This window comes from Natrix helvetica (assembly GCF_964273705.1).
Source record: "Natrix helvetica genome assembly, chromosome: 2".
NCBI classification, from domain to species: domain Eukaryota; kingdom Metazoa; phylum Chordata; class Lepidosauria; order Squamata; family Natricidae; genus Natrix; species Natrix helvetica.
Window position 1 is genome coordinate 277,179,365 of NC_138552.1, and position 22,892 is coordinate 277,202,256.

Sequence of the window (22,892 nt, forward strand, 5' to 3'; positions counted from 1 at the left end):
AGAGTTGGAAGGGACCTTGGAGGTCTTCTAGTCCAACCCCCTGCCTAGGCAGGAAACCCTAGACCATTTCAGACAAATAGCTATCCAACATCTTCTTAAAGACTTCCAGTGTTGGGGCATTCACAACTTCTGGAGGTAAGCTGTTCCACTGATTAATTGTTCTCACTGTCAGGAAATTTCTCCTCAGTTCTAAGTTGCTTCTCTCCTTGATTAGTTTCCACCCATTGCTTCTTGTTCTACCCTCAGGTGCTTTGAAGAATAGTTTGACTCCCTCTTCTTTGTGGCAACCTCTGAGATATTGGAACAATGCTATCATGTCTCCCCTAGTCCTTCTTTCTCTTAAGCTAAACATACCCAGTTCCTGCAACCGTTCTTCATATGTTTTAGTCTCCAGTCCCCAACTTACAACAGTTGGTCTAGTGACCATTCGAAGTTACAAAGGCACTGAAAAAAAACACTTACGGCTGTTTTTCATGTTATGACCATTGTAGCATCACCATAGTCACATCAAAATCCAGATGCTTGGCAACTGATTCCTATTAATGACAGTTGCAATGTCTCAGGATCCTGTGATCACCTTTTGTGAACGTCTCACAAGCAAAGTCAATAGGGAAGCCAGGTTCACTTAGCAACCATGTTAACGACTTGACTGTAGTGATTCACAACTTAACGTCTATAGTGATTCAGATAACAATTGTGATCCCAATTGTGGTTGTAAGTTGAGGATTACCTGTATTTGTGGAAGTTATCTGAACTAGGAATCTATTAATTCCTGCAAATTTGCTGATGGTTGAAATTTTGCATTATAATTAGAATGGATCTATATCTATATCATCCATATATACACACCTACACACATACTGACAAAACATTACAGAAAAGAAGTTTAAATGTGATTGTGGCTTATAGTAACAATGAGATTCGTTTTGTCGATTGTTTTACAACCTTCAGTCAAAGACACAAAGAATCCTGGTGGAAGCATGAATACGATCATATTCACAGTTGGGCTTTCCACATAATGCTAGATATATTGGGTAAGCTGTGAAGGACTGTGTTCCTCTTTTTTTCTTGGACAGAGTGATAGAAAATCATCATATGGTAGATGGAGAAGAATACGCCATACAATATGCAGAATATGAAGAAGGTTGCCCATTGCAGTGTGACTGTGCAGCTGACTGTTACCAATACGACAGCAGTCACCAAGAATACAGGTGAGTGACACAGATATCAGCTATGGCTCCAAGGGAAACTCTTGTGATAAGGGTGCACTGATTTTCTAGCAAGATTTTAGTATTCTCTGAAGTTTAATCAGAGCTCTTATTACATGAAGCTTAATCTTACAGATAAGAGCTTTACTGTTAGTTCATTTCAAATGGCAACTATGGATTTTCATCTGCCAAATAATAACACCCAAATAGATTATTATTTTTTAAAAAAACATTTCCTATGCCATGAACAAATGGTTGCTTAGATGTCAAAATGAGCAAGTCAAGGAAACAGATGGAGCAGCTGGCCCGATTTTCTAATGCCTGGGAAGAGAGGTTTTTCAGTGAAATTATGAAATAAAATACTAATTTCCTGGCAAATGCAGAAAATCATATTATAGCAAATACTGGTAGAAAAATCTCAGATTTTTCTACTTTTCTTAAGGATAAGCCCACACATTCACCAATGACATCACAATTCTAGCTAAGATAAAAGTTTAGATTTCAGCTGTCAGTTGGAATTTGGAGACAAACAGTTGGAGCAAAGTTTTTTGTAATTTTGGAAGTGATAAAATTTCTTATTTATCTCCTCGCCCTTGTTTGGGGCCAGACTTCTATGCAATTCCATGTGACCAGATTTGCTAGTTATTTATTTTTTAGGATGAAAGGTAAAAGGAGTTGGATGTATTTGGTTTGAAGTAAGATCCATCAAAAGACAAGATGATAGCTGTAGCAGTATGAGTGTCCATAGAGAGGAAATATCAAAAAAATCAAGATGGCAGCCACAGTTAAAGCCCCATCCTTTTTCTATGTACATTGATGCCACATTGATGGTGTTTATGTGACTATATCTTAAGATATATAAATTTAGTAGCTGGAGCAGTGGGTTGTGCAGTGAGCCAGAAAAACCGTTATGTTTGATTGATTGGAGAGCCCTGGCTCTTGCATGAGGCAATCTGCGCTCTGATTGGTTGCTGTGGATGTAAAGGGGCGTTTCCCTTTTTTCCCACTTTTTTCTTCTGTGTGCCCTGTATGCTCTGTGATTTACCTCATAATGCTCCTGTTAGCCCAGCTATTTTGTTTGCTGTAAATATAGATGTAACATATATTTATTTATATAAAACTACAAGTTCTTGTCAGCATCTCTGACTTCATTTGGACACTTGCTGCACAATTCCCTGACACTATAGTTGCCATCTTGAATTTTTTTATCCCCCACAGTAGATGTCCCATATGTCAAGATAAAACCCTCTAAATTCTCAATTATATTTTACCCTTTTTCTCTGGACTGTCCACTCATGTTCAGAATACCCAGATGTGTCTTTTTTATGCATCTCTCTGGTAAGGCACCACTGTTTATTTTAGACTGGGTTAGAAACTCTTCCTCCCTGGCCAAAACAAATAATCTTTTTTTTATTGTCAGATCTGTGTCAAAGTTGACAGCACTCAGGGGACTAGACTGCAATGGGCTGATTAATCCCCCAAAGGCCACATTAATTTACATACTGTGCAGGTGGTTCCACACTTTATGAATAACCTGATTATACAGCATTGAAGATGAATGAACTAAACAAGCTAGGTTTGCACAACATGCTAAGACCCAAAAGAAACAAACAAAGATTCATGCAAAGTGGCTGCTAGATTTTTAACCAGGTCAGGCTCGCATGTTGTACGCAGCTAAAAGGGATAATATTTATGCATCTCTGCTATGCTTTAGTAGGGACAGGCTTCCAATGCCAAAGAATTTGAACGGGGAATAAATTGTACAAACGTAACCAAAAATATAACTTCAAGCCACTTGAAGTTCCCCAAAGGTGCTTTTTCAGGAGGCAACTGGAATTTCTTGCTTTTTCTTTTGAAGACATGTTGCTTCTCATCCAGGAAGTTACTTCAGCTCTGACAGGATAGTGGGGAATGGAAGCGGGGTGGGGAGCTGTCAGAGCTGAAGACGCTTCTTGGATGAGAAGCAAACATCTTCAAAAGAAAAAAAAAACAAGGAAAAAGCACCTTTGGGACAGAGGTGAGTTGCTTCTGGTTCGGCTCGGTTCAGTAAAACCAGTAGTGCCGGCAGCGGAAGGCTCCGCCCACCTGCCCAGACGCATCTGCGTATGTGCAGAAACGTTGCGCGAGAGTGAGCACAATCACGAGCGAACCGATAGTAAACCGGTTAGCAATCCACCACTGCTTTGGGACAACCATGACCTGGATGACTGAGAATCTCTACATACACTGCCTGATTTATATCTACTTTCTATACTGATTCTGTAAGACTTCTTTTCATTATTGCAGACTAACGAATTTAAGAGAATTCATCAGGGATGTCTGCAGGGTGTGGTGAAAAAAGCCAAGATGATGGTGCAATTGAAGTTCTCTTGCCTGTCTGTCTGTCTATCTATTTATCATCTGTCTGTTTGCATCACACTATTGCGATCACCACACAGTTTTTGACCAAACCTAAAGATGCTTTTGGAATTTCCTCAACACTACATCTGATTTTTCTTTTCTTTTTTCTTTTTTTTTCTTCTTTTTTCTTTTCTTTTTTTCTTTTCTTCTCCCTTTCCCTTTCCCTTTCCCTTTCCCTCTCCCTCTCCCTCTCCCTCTCCCTCTACTCCCAAACATCAACCCTTTTCCTTCCTTGGATCTTTTCCCTTCTCCTTTTCTAGTAAGAAAAAAATATATCATCAATTCGCCACTTTTTGCTCCCAAACATTCCAAAGCAAATTGCAAGACAAAATAGTTTAACTTTCCAACACATGAGATGGCCCCAGCCTCACCTTTGCTATGGAGTTTTCAGGATGGATGATCAAATAATCCCAAGGATGCTGCAGTGATTAGTTAGTAACTGACAGGGGTTAGAGCATATGATCTTTGAAGGCCTTTCCAATTCAAACAATGCTAAAATGAAGTTGAACATTTTGTGATTCGGGATATTATGGCAACTAGTCATGACTGTAGAATGTTGTGCAAAACAGGCTATTGCCATGATGGCGAACCTATGGCACACGCGCCATAGGTGGCATGCAGAGCCCTCTCTGTGGGCACTCCAACTGTTGCCCCAGCCCAGCTCCACCGTGCATGAGTGTACACCTCCTGCCAGCCATCTAGTCTTCGGGTCTCTGCTCCTTATGTGCAGGGGTACTGGCATTGCATTTTGGGGATACCCTTGCATGGCACACATCCCCCGCACCCTGTTTTGCATCTGGAAAGCCTCCTGCATCAACCTGGAAGCCGAAAATGGGCCATGGTGTGCACAGGGGATGTGCGTGAATGCACGGGGGCACATGCGTTTGCAGAGGGGGGCAGGGCACATGCACGGGAGGCACATGCACAGGGGGCATTCACATTGCATTTTGGGGGTTTGCTGGGCACTCGGCACCAAAAAGGTTAGCCATCACTGGGTTATTGCATAAAGCTATAAAATGGGATTTTGGATAATATTATGCTGCGAACACTGTACTTGTGATTTGTTTCCCTTTTCCCTTTAGGGAAGCTCTCTACTGTAGAGAGTTGTGTGAATCTAATGTATAATTTTAGGATTCTGCATTCAGCAATTTTAAGGACCAATAATTTTACCCGACAGTTAATTCTGTATGGAAAAGGCCCTGACAATACTGAGCTTTCTATTTAATTCAGGTCATTTTCTGATTTATCCCTCATGGTGATATGAAGAAATAGACACACAAGACCCTTTTTGTGAAATAAATGAAGTCATCATATCTGTACTCCCTGTAAAGGGACCCACTTTTATTTATTAAGTGGTATACATACCTGGGCTCTACTGTTGCTGGCTTAGTTTCACGGCTCTTTTAATTTGTTTTTAATCTTACCTTCATTTTCCATTTCTCTATTTTATGGTTTTAATTTCTATCCATATCACCCAGACAAAATACTATAAAAATGCTGTTGTCACAGACACCCTCTGATACACAAACACACACCCACAGAGGCATGTTTATGTTAAACAATTCTCTTTTGCTTCCATTCTGATGCATCATTTGGAGCAGCAAACAAGAAATAATTAGGAAATAATTAAGTTTTTATATATATGAAAGCTTGAAACAATGATAAATGCTAACACTAAATACAATATGTACGTCTTTCAAGAGACTATTCCATAAGTGAAGGCAGGGGGACCTTTCCTAGAGGTAGCTTAAATCCATCAACTGAGGGTCTTCAAGTGTACAAGCATCTCCTTTTGCTTGAAATAATAGAGGCAAAGATAGCAATAGCAATATCATTTAGACTGATATACTGTGCCTTAGTGCTTTATAGCACTCTCTGGATAGTTTACAGAGTCAGCATATTGCCCCCAATGATCTGGGTCCTCATTTTATTGATAGCAGAAGGATGGAAGGCTGAGTCAACCTTGAGCCGGTCAGGATCGAACTCTTGATTATGGGCAGAGTTATCTTACAATACCACATTCTAATCTCTGCCCCACCACCACAGCTCACAAATGAAGATATATTTTCAACCATTGCAAACACATATTTCTAAAATCAAGAAATGCATTTTTTTGGCTTATGCAGCTGTTTTCATTTTATGTATCTAAAGTTTATTATAAAACAGATATTATCATTTTTGTCTTTGCTCTTAAAATGTTGGAGAACTCTCTTTTTACTCTTCTGGGATTGCCAGAGCTCTCTTTTGTCTTGATTCAACCATTGTTGTATGCTGACTGACACTACATGTAGTCCTCGAGTTACAACTATAGTTACAACTATAAAGTCCTGTAATTAGTGTGGGGAAAGGATCACAAAAGTGATAGACTTCCAAATGAAAATAAAATCAATAAGCATGTCAAGAAATGAATTGGTGGTTATACAGATGAGTATTTAGTCATTAGTGGTACCACTTTATTGTACACTGTAAAGTGGTGCAGTTCAGATTCAGACATGTCTTCTCTTCTGCTGTGAGAAATTGTTAAAGAAATGACTGAGTGTCTTCTGTTTACTTCTTCCTTAGGCTGAAGAGACAATCTAGTAGCTCCACCTCTCCACCACCAAAGAAGAAAAAGAAAAAAAAATCAGGTCACAGGCGAAACCGGTGAGTCTCTTTAATGGGACTGATGTCTGGAAGTCTATGAATTGAATCAGGGGCTATCCAATCGAGCTGCTTCATTCATGCATTTATGCAGAAAATTCTAAGTGTGATTCCTGATGTCTCTAATTAGATCTATACCAAGGGCTTCCAGATCTAGGCTGAAATAATCAGAATGATTCTTAGATGGCAGGAAAGAGAGTTTTCTGTATCTCTGTATTACCATCTATTGCTTGTTTGCATTTTGCATCAAAAATAGTCTTACACTGCTGCCAAGTAGAATATTCTACTATATAATAGGCTAGATCATTGGTTCTCAACCTTTTCTCCACCATAGACCCCCTCCTTTTGTGGCCATGGTCCATGGCTATGGATCCCCAAGACTTAACTCAAGATTTAAACCATAACATTTCTTCAAGCCTTCACGTACATCCTGTAATGACATTGCGGCTCCCCAGTGATCCAGGGCCACAGATTAAGAATCACTCGGCTAGATGAATCAATGATTTGATAGCCTTGTCTGACCTGATACTCTCCAGATGCAATGGACTACAACTTCCCAATGATCTAGGGAAGTCATCGTTGCCAAGGTTAAAGGATCTTGACAGCATGGGTTAAGGAAGTTAAGGAGATGTTAGAGCCTGAATCTGGCAAAAAGCCACCTCCCTTAGCTGGAAAAATTGGATGATGTCTGATTCAATATAATTTTATCTATTGTCAGCCTTCCCAGGTAAACCAGACAGGAAACATAACTAGATGAGCTAGTTCTACTTTATTGTAAAACTATATTTACAAAATCTTGCATGCCTGAAAGTACAAATCTCCTGCCATCTCCTTCACAGCCTGAGAAGTTAGGGAGAGTCCCTTCTGAGCCCCTTTCTCCACCCATTATGTGGCTTCAGACTCTGTCCTCTCTTATCTGACCATTCCTTAAGCAGCATTTCTTTCTCACATCACATGATCCTGTCAGCCAAATAATGTCAGCTGACAAGGACTAGAAGGCAAGCTTTTTCTGCAGTGGCCCCTGTGGAGCAGCCTCCCTTTGGGGATTAGAATGGACTCAACCCTGTTAGCCTTCCATAAAGCATTAAAAACCTGGCTATGCTCCTGACTCTTGGGCACAACATGTGCCAAGGGCCCTGCCTCCTGGGTATATTGCTAAGAGGCCAGATACCTTCTTTTGTATGTATTTCGAATTAGGTATTTTAATTCTTTTTACTGTTTTAATTGTTTTAAAATGTTTTTAAATTTTAATTGTAATATATGTTTTGAATTGTGAACCGCCCAAAGTCGTTGGCTGAGACAGATTGCTATAGAAATATAAATAAATACACACACACTTATATCTAGAGAATATAAATAGACTTTTGGGTCGCCATCTTGTGCGCAAGCCAGTTATAATATTAAATGGTTCATTGTTTTGAGCATTCACATTAATAGAGTTACCAGCTCGAGGCTGCATAAATCAAGATAATCACCAGGTGGCAATAAAGAATTAGAGTATTCTGTATCTTTTTACTACCATCAAGGGCTCATCTGGTTTTTTGCAGCCGGAACTGGTAGCATTAATATTAACAACACACATACAAATGTTGCAAGAAAATGGAGCAAAATGAGACTGAATCCTTCCCTTTTCTACTCCACTCCTTGAGAAAACTCTACCTTTGAAACTGTTTCAAAACTGAAATGACAACATCCCATCCCCCCTTGCCAAATAAACTTTTTTCAATTAAAAAGATATATTTTGGAGTAGGAAGACCACCAGGTGGCTGAAGGTAGTGAAGGACTTGGAGAGGTTTCCTTGTAGGCCCCATGAAAGGGCAATTGGTTCCCCTTTCCCCCATCTGGACTGTCCATCCTCACCCATTTTTGTGGCTATATAGAAGCAAAGGAAAGCAATCACCTGAGGCATAAATGTTAGGAGACAACAGGAATGAGCAGTCTAGATGATTTTTATCTTCCCAAGCTGTTCTGCCTATTGAGAACAGAGCCTTTATCTCCTAAACTAGCTTGCTGCCATCAGCTTTAGGCAAAAATGCTACTCAATTGTCAGAGCCTTGCTTTTCTGCCTGATAAATTTCACTTTATACAAATTCATTAGGGTTCAGTTGTCAGTCAAAAGGCCTTCAGTAAAGGGAATGGGGAGGGTGTACACTATCTCACCCTTGCTTCAGAGAGCAAAACCTCTTGCATCAGTAGCATCTGACAATGGTTAGACCTCTGTGAAGATGCTGCCAAAGGATTATCTGGCCTTGTTGCCTTGTGTCAGAGAGAGATGGACTTTAGGAGGCTCCCTGTACAATTGAGCATGATGGTCTTTGCACTAAAAATGATTCACACCCATTGAAGAAGGCATGGTAACAGGAGCAGTTGTGAATGAAGACTAAGAAATTACCTACAGAACCAGACAGTTTATCTTTGTTTCTAAAATGTTTCCATCCTTCCTCCAGCTGTTGACTTCTGGATGTGTTTGCTAATTGAGAATTCCAGGAATGGCTGTTCCAAAACCTCAAAGGTGGGGGGGGGGGCAGAGGCAGGAAGGCTGCAGTGAAGCATCTCATTCCATTAGATCATGATGCAAATACGTGAGGGAAATGTATAGAATAGAATAAAAGGGTGGGAAGGGACCTTAGCGGTCTTTTTGTCCAACTTGCTGCCATGACAGGAGATCCTATATCATTCTGGACTTCCTTTGGACTTGATTGGATGGATATACATGATCATAGAAAGAATAACAGAATAACAGAGCTGGAAGAGACCCAAGAGGTCCTCCAGTCTAACCCCCTGCCCAAGCAGTCCCTATGCCATTTCAGAGAAATGGTTGTCCAATCCCTTCTTCAAAAACTCCAGTGATGGAACACCCACAACTTTCTTTTTTTTAAAAAAGAATTTTATTGGTTTTTAAACATTTATAGGGAAGGGTAGGTGGACATAAAAAAAAAATTGGCAGCTACATCGTGCTGAAGGTAGAAATCTCTCCCAATCTCACAACTTTTACAGAGAGAAAAAAACAAAAGATAAAAGATAAGCAGAAACAGCATCTTGTTATACATTGTATCAACCATATGTTCAATCATCTCTTTTGCCACTTTCTAATATATCAACAATTACAATGATATTTCAAATACATTTATTTTTGTGACCTGAGTCTTTTCAATATTGCTCCCTCCCCCCTGTCCTCTGGCGGAGCCACAGCCCCTCCCTCCCTCATATCTTGTGTATTATCACCTTTTTCACTACTTCTTATGGTTTCATCCTCTAGTAGGGCACTGTGTTTTTTCATGAAGGCCTCTGCCTCCACAACTGTATTGATTCTGATTCTGTTTCCCTCCCAGAAGATCAACATTCCTTCTGGCAATAACCATCTAAACCAAACTCCTTTGTTATATAATTTCTTTAATAAGAATGAATACTTCCTCCTCTTATCTCTTATTTTTTCGGAATTTGTTTAAGAATGGCAATTTCTTTATCTTTATATTTTAGTGATCCCCCCCTTTGGGCTCCCAAAACCTCATCCCTCGTGGTCTTCCTAAGAAATTTAACGTGTACTTCCCTTGGAACATTATGTGTTCTGGCATATGCTGAGTTGATCCTGTAAACCAGGTTCATATCCCACCACAACTTTCTGAGGCAAGCCAATTAACACTGGTTAATTGTTCTCACTGTCAGGAATTTCCTCCTTAGTTCTAGGTTGCTTCTCTCCTTGATTAGTTTCCATCCACTGCTTCTTGTCCTGCCTTCAGGTATTTTGGAGGATAAGTTTACCCTCTTTTCTTTGTGGCAGCCCTTGAGATATTGGAACACTGCTATCATATCACATTTCATTTTTGCATATTTTTTTCAGTTTTACTAGCCATCAGGAAGAAATTCCCCAATTCTTGGATATTTTTAGGCAGCAGTGTCCCTGATCTTCGGGATGCAAATTAAGGCTGGGGCCCCATACATCAGAATGAAATGGATCAAAATGAGATAGTGAGGATATCACAGACACAGCTGACACCCCCAGATTCTCCCACCTAATGTAAAGACCAGCCTGCTCCTGTGTCACAGATTTTTTAAAATATGAATGGCTGCTCATTTGGTAATATCTCCAGCCTGATAGTGAACTGCAGCCGCTGTAAGAGGCAATGTAGACCAAGGAGCAGGAACACCCATTTCCTTTCCTTCTTCCCACCAATCTTCCAGGTTCTCTGCTTGTGCTCTTCTCTTCACTCTGCTTCTTTTATGACGCTTGCTTGTTTGGTGTCTGCTAAGCCAACTAGATTTGTCTAACCATTTTGGTGAAAGCAGTAAATAATCACTCAAAGTAAGAGAAACCCGGAATGTCTCTTTTGACAAAGGCAAAATGGCTGCCTCACAGGTGAACTAAGATATTTTATAAGGATTGGCAAAGCTTTTAGGAGCAATTGCCTCACACGGGATATCACAGGGGAGAGGGTGTCAAAAAGGTTGATGGATTTGATTATATAGTTGCAACCATGATCTTAACTTTTTGCCTTTAGTCTCGCTGCCCTCAATCCTCACAGGGAAGCTCTGTCCAGAAATACAATGTTTCAGAATTTGAAATGATTGAAGGGATGAACAGTTTTCATTCTGGGCAGGAAAGCAAGAATGTAATACCACGAGTTAGTGGGGTTTCTACACACATTCCATTATATTGGGTTAGTGGCTTCAAAGAACAAAAACAATGGATTAAAAAATATATATTGATGCAGCATGAAGTGAGGAAAAAGTGGAGAAATGGAAGGGGATGGGGAACAGCATGTTTCAATTAAAATTTCCCTTCAGGTCCCTCCTTCAGGTCTCTCCAGGGATGTTAAAAAGACCTTGAGCATTTATAGCAGTGATGTATTTGTCATTCTTTTCCCTTTCACATTTAAACAACTCTTTTAACCATTTTAACAGCTTTTAATCTTCTCTTCCTCCAATGGTTAGGAAATGTAAAATGTGACAACCATGTTTCAATCTACACATTAACTAGTCAAATGCAGATTAAAGCATTTTTTAAGGAAGATTTGCAAAATGTAACTCCCTGTTGGTTCCTAAATTCTTAGGCATTTTTAAAGTTCCTTCTGAGCACATACACTACCTGCTGTATGATGATCCTTCAAATTATAACCTCCTAATGAATGACCTGATAAATGCTCATTCTTAGTGCTAACCATACAAAAGCAATATTAAGTTAAACAAATAACTTTTGTTAAAAAAGAAATGACCCTGAACCATGGGCAAGGAAATAAATTATAGTGGCACCTGACTGGTCTTCAATTGGATGAAATATAGGTCTGACCTGATGAATCCAGAGGAAGACTTGAGTGTCATGTTTCCCTTACTTTTTGGCAGGATAGTTTCTTATTATATCTCCCTTCGAGCACTAGATGGCACTAAACCTTCCATTAATATCAGATATGACACACATTCTGATTCCTAATGTTCAGGAAGTGGTTTTCAGTTAATTGTTAGAATTCCTTGAGCTTCTTGGAGAAAAGTGTAGGATATTAAATAATTAAGTAGCTAAAGTCTTCTAGATTGGCTATGCTTATATGTTGCACTTTCCCATGGATAACTAAAACCCATGATTTTAGTTCAAGTTCCAGCATTTGCACATGCTGTATTGTAAGGTGACCAACTTTTTTGCAATGAAAAGGAGGACAAATAAATTTGGAAAAAAATATCGTAAATAAAAGAAATATTTTATTCATTGCAACAATAATACACTAAAATATGATATATGCATAATAAAAACATTTGTAACATTTTATATTGTAATTATGCTTACATGCCTGTTAATTATTATTTAAATGAGTACTTTTCCATTGAATTAATATTTTTTGTCAATATATCATTTTCTAACAATATATTGGAAATATCTGAACAAGAAATATCCTTCATATTGAATTTTATGGCAAGTGCTGCAGCTAGAGTATCAACATTCAATCTCAATCTCAGTCTACTGCGTGTGTATGTGCCGTGTCATGTTTCGGTAAGAAGTAAACAAAGCCACTTGCACATGACGCTCTCTCTCAAGGTCTCCCATGTGGAGCGCATGCGTCTCATAATCGCATCTTATACTGCACTATACCGAGCCTTGACGAATTGTCATGTCAAATACAAATATGTCACATAACGCGCAACAGATTAGTCTTCAAATATCGAAAAGGAGGACATGTAGGAGGACACTTTTCGAGGGAGGACAAAACTTACAAAAGAAGGACTGTCCTCCCTAAAGGAGGACAGTTGGTCACCTTATGTATTGAAAACTGAATAATTGATTGGGTTCATACAAAAATTAGACTAAAATATAATTGGCTACTTTGCATGTCAGTATTTTATGCTTTGTCCGTTAGCAATGCTGCAAAATCCTTATGTATCTCTAAAGATCTCTGTCAAAGAGGATCCAGAGCTTCTCTGGAAAAAAAAGCCTCTCCCCCCCCCCACCTCAATGTGAACTAATATCTTGTTCAGGAAATCTGAGATTCTTTAGATACTCATGGGTTTATTCAGAGCTCATGCAGGATGACAGAACTTGCAGAAAGTTTATAAATAGAACCTGTGGGGATGGTGAGAGAAAGAGAAATTCCCATCTTATGACAAATCCGATTTTAGAAGCTGGTCCCTTTCCCAAATTCTCTTTATGAAGAGATTTTCCTTAATATCTGCTTTGTCTGTTTCTGTTTTGCAACTTCAGCAAAAAAAGGAAACCTGGATCAGAGCATAGGTGAGTCTCAGGTTTTTGGGGGTGGGCAACATAATTGATGTCATGCTTCCCTGCCCCCCCCCAGCAATATGAAATCTGGATGCAAAAATCCTGTCCAAAATTATTTGCTCCTGGCTCTTTCCGAGGTTTTTAAAACTAACTGAGAATTCTTTTATTGATTAATATGGCCCTTTGGTTTCAGTTGGTATCCTTTCATTTGTACCCTTTAATTTTCTTGTCCTTGCAGAAAACATACCTACATATAACTATACATTCTCTCTCAACTTTTGTGAAGCCATTTATCTTTTGCAAAAAGCAGTATACTTTCAGAGGAAAGTGCAAATCCTATTCCTCTTGAATGGGGAAAGTATTTCCTAGAACTGCATGGCCTAATGAGATGATTACAAAAGAATTCTTATATGTTATTTTCCCTTACAGATTAGGTATCAAGCTAGAACTAGGACTAGAGTCTCTAAACAAATCTTCTCCCACCCATCTTTTCCCCTCCCTCCAATCCTTTGAATGGTGGAACTCAACTTCAGTCCTAGCACTATCGCAGCCTCTCAGAACCTTATGCTGTTCCCCAAGATGCATGAGATTTTCCACAGAGCTCAGGATCTGTTATATACCACTTACTCTCAGGCAATGTTTTCTTTCTATTGACAAGCCCCTGAGACCTACATAAGGCTACCCTGGGTCACATCAGGTCTTCAGCTGCAGAGAATGCTTTGTTTTCACATGATTTCTGGAGACTCTGGACATGCAAGCACACAGCCCTTTTTTATGACTTCCAGAAAGCCCATAGACTATGCAAGAGCACACCTTATGAGGCCTGCAGAGTTCCAAAAAGCACACAAGAATGTTGTGTGGTTTTGAGAATAGTTGTTGTTGGGCATTGACAAACACTCATGTGTTACTCAAAATGTTGTGGTTTGTCATCAGTGACCCAACGGTTGTCCAAGGCCATGGTGGCATGTGCGTGTCTAAAAAGGCAAGATGGCAGATGGTGCATGGCAATGCAAGCCCTGTCTGTTTTGCATGCACATCCGCATGTACAAAAGAAGTAGGACTCGCATTGTGACGCTCCTGCCATCTTGCCTTTTTAACATCCCACCAACCTAGACTTCACTACTTGAGAATTTTGTGTACATCTATGCGTTTCTGTGATTGTGTGTATTCATGTTGTCTGTGGTCATTCATCTACCCTAACTTGGTGCCCTTCTTCTTGCCTTGGGAACTGTAACTCCTATGATGACTGAGCATTCTGGCAGTGTAATACCAAAATATATTCTTAAAAGAGAAGAAGCACTTTATAGAATATACTTTTTATCCTTCATACTCAGAATCAGCTGGCTGGGGGATTCTGGGAGTTGAAATCCACATATCTTAAAGTTGCCAAGATTGAAAAGTCCTGCTCAGAACTAACAAAAAAAAAAAACCCAATACCCATGCGATGAGTGCAGGACATACATGAGACAGAGACTGAGAAAGAGAGTGGGTCTGTCCCTCCATTTTCCCAGATTCCAAAAGTACAGCTTTCCCACCCACTCAGGATATTAGGAATGCATAAGACTTAATCAGCCCCTGGCTGCGTTTCTTCCTTCCTACCTTTTACTAACTAACATCTGATACTTCTTATTACTTACAGTGGGGGTAGTTCTTCCCCAGTTCGGAAGGAGAAGAAGAAGAAAAGTGGAAAAAAACACCGGAGAGACAGGTAATCTATTTGGCTATTTTTGTTGAGTGGCTAAGCACATTGTCATGTATCTTCAGTTAAAAGGAAAGTAGTCAACAGGTATAGTTTATTCTCCAAGCAAGATTGAGGATAGCAAAGGAAGCATTGGCCTAGCCTAGAATTTTTAACGTCAACCATTTTAAGTGTGGATTTCAACTCCCAGAACTTCTCAGGTGGCTGGAGAAGTCTGCAAGTTAAAATCCAAACATAGGAAAGTTGCTGATATTGAGAAACTCTGGCCTACATCGATCAGTGTATCCAGTTACTCCAGAGAGGAGACAATACGTGACGTCTCGCCTGGACTACTGTAATGCTCTCTACATGGGGCTTCCCTTGGGACGCGCCCGAAGACTGCAGCTAGTCCAGAACGCAGCCGCGCGGGCAGTCATGGGGAGTACCAGGTACTCCCACCGCTCCTGCGCGAGCTGCACTGGCTGCCTGTGGTCTTTCGGGTGCGTTTCAAGGTTTTGACCACCATCTTTAAAGCGCTCCATGGCATAGGGTCCAGTTACCTGCGGGATCGCGTCCTCCCACATACATCCCAGCGGCCAATTCGCTCTCACAGGGAGGGGCTTCTCCTGGTGCCGTCCGCTAGGCAATGCCAGCGGGCGACGCCAAGGAGTAGGGCCTTCTCTGTGATGGGCCCAACCCTCTGGAATGACCTCCCCCCCGACATTAGAACCACCACCGACTTCCGCTCCTTCCGGCAGAAACTAAAGACTCACCTGTTCCGACTGGCTGGCCTGGCATAACTTCAACGCCTGTCTCCTGGCATTTATATTTTTACTGGTTTTTAAGGGGATTATTTTGTAGACTTAATTTTATTGGGTATTGGGATTTTAATGTCTGTTTTATTTTAATTATTTATTAGCAATACAGTCCTGCACATCTTTTATCCTCCTCTTATCCATCTATTTTATAGTTGTATATATATACTGTCCATTTGTAATTTTAATTGTTTTAATTTTGTTCTTTGACATGGACTGTACACCGCCCCGAGTCCCTTTCGGGAGAGGGGGCGGTCTATAAGCGCTAATAAATTGAAATTGAATACCATTTGGGATTAAGCAGCAAAAATAAGTCTGTCCCATTTAAATTGTGCATTTTGAGAACAGAATTCCAGTTTAGCCAAATTAGCAAGAATTCATCTTGGTTTGAAAGAAATTTGTCAGGCTTGGATACGGATAGAATTGTTTGTACTTTATAAATCTTACAAATAAAGTTCTTATCTTCTTTCTTAAACTTTAAAAGGCCATCTGAATAATATACATAATATATTGGTAACCTGACTGTCTAATGTGTATCCTGCACAACAGCCTTCTCTTCTCCTTCCTCCACCAACCCAGCGTAAAACTTACAGCAGTTTAGCCACTCTGTGCATCCGATGCATTGTGCTGTAAATCATGAAAATTTATGCCTTCTAGTGAAATTTGTTATTGGGAAATTAAAAGGACTTCTGGTCTTTGGCTATGACAGATGGCAGCAAAAAACCAAAATTCACTCCCATTCAAATTATGCTACAGGTAGTCCTTGACTTATGACCACAGTTGGCACTGGAACTTCAGTCACTAAGCCATGTGATCATTGGGTCATCATGTGGCCACACCTGATTTTACAAACTTTTTTTAAACCATGATCATTAAGTGAATCCCGCTTCCTCCATTGACTTTGCTTGTTGGAAGCTGGCTGAGAATATCACAAATGGAGATCATGTGAGCCCCAGGATGCTGCAACTGTCAAAATGCATATTGATTGCCAAGTGCCTGAATCACAATCAAGTGAATAAAATGCTTTTATTCTTTTTAATGCTTTTATGACACTCATAAAGTTTTGGTTTTAGTGCAGTTTGTCAAAATATTCTCTTTTAATATTCACACTTTGGATTTAGACTCTCTCTCTCTGTGTGTTGTATGTACACACATACATAGACACTTTATACAACTAAACTATACATAATAATTTATTTACAATGTTGCATGCAGAAAAATACTGTATACATGTAGGACTTATTGGAAGAAATTATGTATCCCTGTTTTGAAGAAATGCTGTAACTCAATGCTGAAGCAAATTCACTAAGGAAAAAGATACTGATTTAGCCTCCGAACAACTAAAACAGCTAAAGGACCCACTAATACCAAAAACTCAGAAAAGTTCCTGAAAAGTTCCTTAACAGTTTGGGACAGCATCTTTAGAAGGTGCATTAACTTACCCAAAAAACACTAGATCAGGGAAGGCAGGAATAGACTGAAGGGCTGGCAATATTAGGGAAACAAATAACCACTCTCCCAATGGTGTTTCTTCAAAAGGCAACTGGAGTTTTTAAAAAAGATGTTTTGCTTCTCATCCAAGAAGTTCTTCAAAAGCTTCAGAACTGAAGAAGCTTCTTGGATGAGAAGTGAAATGTCTTCAAGGAAAAAAAATAAAATCCAGTTGCCTTTTGAAAAAGCGTCTTTGGGACAACCACGATCTGCGGGATCGTGTCCTGCCCCATACATCCCTGCGACCCATTCGCTGACACAGAGAGGGACTCCTCCAGGTGCCATCCTCCAGAGAGTGTCAGAGGGCGGTGCCCAGGAGTAGGGCCTTCTCTGTGGTGGGCCCTACCCTTTGGAATGACCTCCCCCCAGACATTAGGACAACAACCGACCTCCGCTCCTTCCGTATGAAACTGAAGACCTACCTGTTTCGACTAGCCGGCCTGGCATAACTGTACAGCTTCTCCACCCCTTGGTCATTTTTTAACTGTTAATTTTAGTTTTTAAATTTTTAATGTTATTGTGGTTTTAACTTTTTCTAAGCACTGTAATTTATTTATTTATTTTTACCTCCTCTATATGATACTATATGATATTGTTTTGATTGTTGCTTTTGTACGTCGCCCCGAGTCCCTGTGGGGAGAGGGGGCTACTAACAAGTTCAAATAAATAAATAAATAAATAAATAAATAAATAATAAATAAATAAATAAATGACTGAGAATCTCAGTAGACAAATGACCACCCAGGTTTTTTTTAAAAAATAGTTATTATACAGTATAAGGGAAAAAAGGTAAAATATTATAAGATAGCCAAAGCTTGCACGATCCCTCCCTCCTTTCCTCTCTCTTTCTCTCTCTCTCACCCCACACCCAGACCAACACAGAGAAATAGTTAAATAATACAATTAAATGGTACACCCTTCTGAGTGAAGGCTAAAGCTTCCTATAGAAATTTCAGTCATTAAGAGTCAATGTTGCCACGTTTACACTGTCTCTACCTTGGATTCCATTTTTGTCTTAAGAGTATTTTCATATGATGGAATACAGTGTAGAGAAAAAAAAACTTTTAGACCTTCCAGTTGATATTGGGTGTGCTATTAATCCTCTGTTTCAAACAATGTATCCCTCTCCCTTCCCCTCCCCTTTGTTTTCCTCTGGTTGGTTGCCCGTCAGGTCTGGATCTGGATCTCATAAGAAGAGGAGGCGCAGGTGAGGGCGGACGGTATAGCTTTCTCCCCCTTCTGATTTTCACTGCTTTGGACTCCAGAGCTAGCACCCCTTTCCTTTCTTTGTCCATAGATGTTAATTCTGGCCCTAATCAAGCCTGATTCCTGGTGATTACATGGAAGAACCATGTATTGGCAATAACACCAGGAAGATTGGTCAGTGCCTTCCTCTGGGAGGCTTTTCCAGTTTTCTGCTGTTTCCCTGTTCAGGTGCCAGCTCTAATCCTGTTTAGCTTTTTAATTTAGCCAAGGTCTGCTTATAGTTACCAAGATAGATAATAAATTGCCTTGCAGTTTGAGGACAATATTAATTTAAGCTTCATTGTTTGACCCTTTTTCCTATGATGGTCTTAAAACAGCCTGCCATATTCATACAGATTGCTTTGAAATGGGCTAGGCTAGGGACTATAGCAAAGATAATCCCTAGCCCATAGTCCCTGTGCTGATAAGTGTATAACAACCAGTTCTGCCACCTCCATTTCTGTAGCTATGCTGAGGTTCACTAGGTGTCATAGCTTAGCTCTACTTTCAGTCACCTTACAAAATTCCCCAAAATTTGATAATTGGCTCTCCTGAGCAGGTACAAGCCAGTGCTAGCACACCACTAGCTGTAGGTCATCTATCAACTTGAGTGATTCAAAATTCAAAAGCTTGGTAGAGTGAGAAAACTGCTTCATTTGGCAGAAAGGCATCTTCAGGTGATGTGATAGCAACTCATCAAGAAATCTGTTCTTGATATCCCAATAAAAATCCAGAGTAGTAGCTCCACATTAACTAACCATAAGGGAAGAATAGCATGTCACAAATTGTGCCCACACAGCCTTCCCTGACACTCCCCACATCCCCATTCATTTTAGCAACATAAAAAGTCTGCATATGCAGAGCAATGAGAAGTGAAGTTTCATAAGGGTTAGGATTAGGATAAAAATAAGCTATGGGGGGAGAGAGAGTGCTGCATTTGATAAATGAAGAAAGAGGAGATGCCAAGGGATGAGACTATCTGCAAATTACTCAGTAGGCCCATCCAAGTGGCTGTTCCTTCTGTTTGTTTTACCCCACCCATGCTCTCTCTTCTTTCTTCCTCCTTCTCCTGAATATTTTGTTTCCTGCTCTCTTATAGGTCCAGAAGTCTCAAGAGCAAAAGGAAAGAAAAAAATAAAGACAGAAAAAGGTGAGTTTTCAATTGTCAGTCTGCAATGCTTATGAATTTCTGGAGCTAGAGAGCAGGTAGGGTAGGATGTTGAAATCTATAAAATGCATCTTGGTGGTAAGTGTGATATAAGGCTGGTGTTTTTTCCCCATTTAATAAAAACATTCCTTCCTGTGGAAAGAAGAAGGAAGTGAAAATGCCACACTTAACAAGAGGCATTGTCTCTGATGTAAGGAAAGTGCTTCATCCAAGAAGGGGCACACTTTCCTATATATCAGAAAGGAGGAAAATGCTTATTTTAAGGCAGCCTTTAAAATTATGTAACCTTAATATTTTTGTAATAAATCTCTGATTTAAACAATTTTAATCCATCAATCATTTGTTTTTCTTCCTGTTAACTTGTTGCTTGGCTCCGAGAACGGAGCATTAGTAGATGTAGCAATGCTGATATTGATACTGGAATAAAGCTTAATGGAAGTTGCCAGATCACAAAAGGGAGTGAGCTCAACACATGGCGCAGGGCAAGAAAATGCTGAAGTCTCCTTCTAAGGATTTCAGTCTCTGCTTCAAACTATTGCTTTAGAAAGCATCTTTCTAAAGTTGGCAGAGTATCTACCTGTGGTATATGTTACATCCCATTGGCAGTGATCTATAAAGTAGATCTAAGATGGAGGAATTCATCAGAAAGTGGATTATATCACTTAATTTTACATGGGAGGGAAAGGGAAAAGATGATTAATCTGAAGCACTTGCTTTGTTGGCCAGGTCTGAATTCATCATAGTTTGGCCACAAGGGAATTCCTGTAGATTGCTTTATACTTTATATAAATTACCTTTGCAATCATATTACAAGCAACTGTGTTCTCTTCACTGATGATATAAAACTATTTAACACCACCGACAATGCTGCTACCCTTCAAAAAGACCTTGACTATGTGTCAGAATGGTCAAACAATTGGCAACTTCAAATCTGAACCAACAAATGCTCTGTCTTACACATTGGCAAAAAAATCAGAATACAAAATAAAAGCTGGGTGGACACGACCTTGTAGATGACTCTCACTCTGTCAAGGACCTTGGAATACTCATATCTAATGCTCTAAGTGCCAGAGCCCACTGTAATAACATTGCCAAAAAGGCATTAAGAGTTGTTAACCTAATCTTGTGTATGGTAATAACAGTGTTAACTGCAACTCTGAAAACAATGTTAAAACTATTTAAATGTATGAACAGAAGAACAACAAGCTTCCACAAATATTGGGAAATACAGTTCTAATACATTTGCAATGAGCAAGCTGGGAAAAGCTGGATTATCTGCAACTATAATTCTCCAGTTCTCTTTTAAAAGATCAAATAGAGCAGGAGTCCTGAAATGCACCAGCACAAACTCCAGGTTGCCTTATCCCTGATTAAAGTAATAACTTCTGAATAATTAAGATAAAGACTGTTGATAAATTCATGGGAGTTGAAGGAAATTAAAATTGAATTGGGGATGGACAGATCATTTTGAACACTTTGCTTTTTCTTCCAGAGAGATGAATCTGATTTACCCTCCCTCCCAACACCCCTGTAGGAAAGTTTTTAATTCAGAATAGCAGTGCATGACTTTTTGGGCATTGACATTGCCTTTTGATCCTGTGTCTAGCGAATACTTGTCTTTTCTCCCTTTATTTACAGTAGAAACCTATAAATATCAGAAATAATTTCAGTTTTACAACCTGAGAAGCATGTAGAGAGCTCAAGTCCAGGCGGCTCACAACAACAGTAAAACCCAAAATCTATAAAACACACTCATAAAATGAAACTAAACCCTGGTGCTATAATAATCCCTTTGGGAAGCTGCACAGCCAGCTCCAGCATTTCATTCTTTTTATTCTATTCTATCCCAGTGCCTGGGTAAAGAGCCAGGTCTGGGTAAAATGCCAAAGGCCTAAAGGGTGGAGGCCTGCCAAATCGCCAGGGGGAAGATGTTTTCTAAGGTAAGGGCAATAATTTACAAAAAAAACTTGTTTACAAGATAATGGGCGGTATCAAGACAATCATTTTTTCAAAATAGACTCAGGCTGCGTTCTTGAAAGACTCTTAATCAGATCAGTTGCACATTTTGGTTAGGTTCCTTTTGTATGACTTACTGTGTGAACCCAGCAAGCTTGGTTAATTTGTGGTTCATTGGATTCTGCAAATCCAGACAATGGTTTAATTTGGTAACCAGCAGCCACCTCTCACTGAGTTTACAGGTACTAGTCATTTAATAACTACCTTGTTTTTACAACTGTTCAGTTATTATGGCGACAAAAAAAATAACTTTATGACCAGTCTCTATATTTATGCTGCATTTGCACACAGAAGTACTGAGATTCTTCTTGAATGATAATTTTGCTGGGTGTGGATGAGGAAATACATGCAGTGCAATTAAAAAAAACTGTATTACGCATAGTTACCTCAAGCTATTTTTCCTAACTGAGTTCCTTCATTACTAAGAGAGCTAATTTCAATAAACTTAGAGAGAGTTTGGGAAGGATTCCATGCATCCTCAAGGGGAAAACAACTCAAGAAGCTTGGGAAATTTTGAAAAATGAGATTATAAAAGCCCAGTCTAGCACAATACCAATGAAGAAGAAAAATAACAGCTCCCAAAAGAAACCAGCATGGCTGCATAAAGAACTCTCTGACAAATTGAAAGGATAAATATAAAAACTGGAAAGAGGGGGACATAACTAAGGCAGAATATCAGCAAATAGCCCGAGCCTGTAAAGATGAAGTGAGGAAAGCCAAGGCTCACAATGAAGAAATGCTTGCCACAAAAGTAAAAAATAACTTTAAAAGCTTCTTCCAACATGTTAAAAACAAGAAAAAGGTTAAGGAAACAATTGGTCCATTGCTGGGAGAAAATGGCAAGAAGCTGACAAGCAACAGGAAGGAAGCAGAACTATTTAACTCGTTTTTTGCATCTGTCTTTACACAAAGAGAAAAAACAGTCCAACCTACCAAAAACAGCATCACAAAAATCAGATTAGGAACACAAGTTGAAATAGGGAAGAAAATGGTAAGTGAGCACCTGTCTACCCTAGACGGGTAGCATGGATTACACCCCAGGGTTCTGAAGGAACTGGCAGACGAGATCTCAGAACCACTGAACTATATGTTTCAGAGATCCTGGAGCACCGGGGAATTGGCAGAGGACTGGAAAAGAGCTGATGTGGTTCCCATCTTCAAAAAAGGAAAAAAATAGATCCAGGAAACTATAGACCTATCAGCCTGACCTCAATACCAGGGAAGATTCTGTAAAAGATAATTAAGCAACGAATTAGTGAACACCTAGAAGTAAACAAAGTAATAGCCAAAAGCCAACATGGGTTTGTCAAAAAAAGATCATACCAGAATATCTTATTGCATTCTTTGACAAAGTGACAAAATTAGTGGACCAGAGGAATGCCGTCGATATAATTTACTTGGACTTCAGCAAGGCATTTGATAAAGTAGACCATAACCTACTACTAGATAAAGTAGAAAAATGTGGGTTAGACAGCATCACCACCAGATGGATTTGTAACTGGCTGACCAACCGCACTCAACGTGTAAT

General features: G+C 39.6%; 1 protein-coding gene across 1 annotated transcript in view; it reads left to right on the top strand.

Moving 5' to 3' along the window:
* Window positions 1–22,892, top strand: part of SRRM3 (serine/arginine repetitive matrix 3) — a 219,489-nt gene that overhangs the window by 162,895 nt on the left and 33,702 nt on the right. The window contains exons 5-10 of the mRNA XM_081944796.1: window positions 1,077–1,211; window positions 6,171–6,251; window positions 12,934–12,963; window positions 14,591–14,659; window positions 18,107–18,142; window positions 19,280–19,330. Coding sequence (XP_081800922.1) covers window positions 1,077–1,211; window positions 6,171–6,251; window positions 12,934–12,963; window positions 14,591–14,659; window positions 18,107–18,142; window positions 19,280–19,330 — 402 coding nt within the window. The remainder of the gene's footprint in view (window positions 1–1,076; window positions 1,212–6,170; window positions 6,252–12,933; window positions 12,964–14,590; window positions 14,660–18,106; window positions 18,143–19,279; window positions 19,331–22,892) is intronic.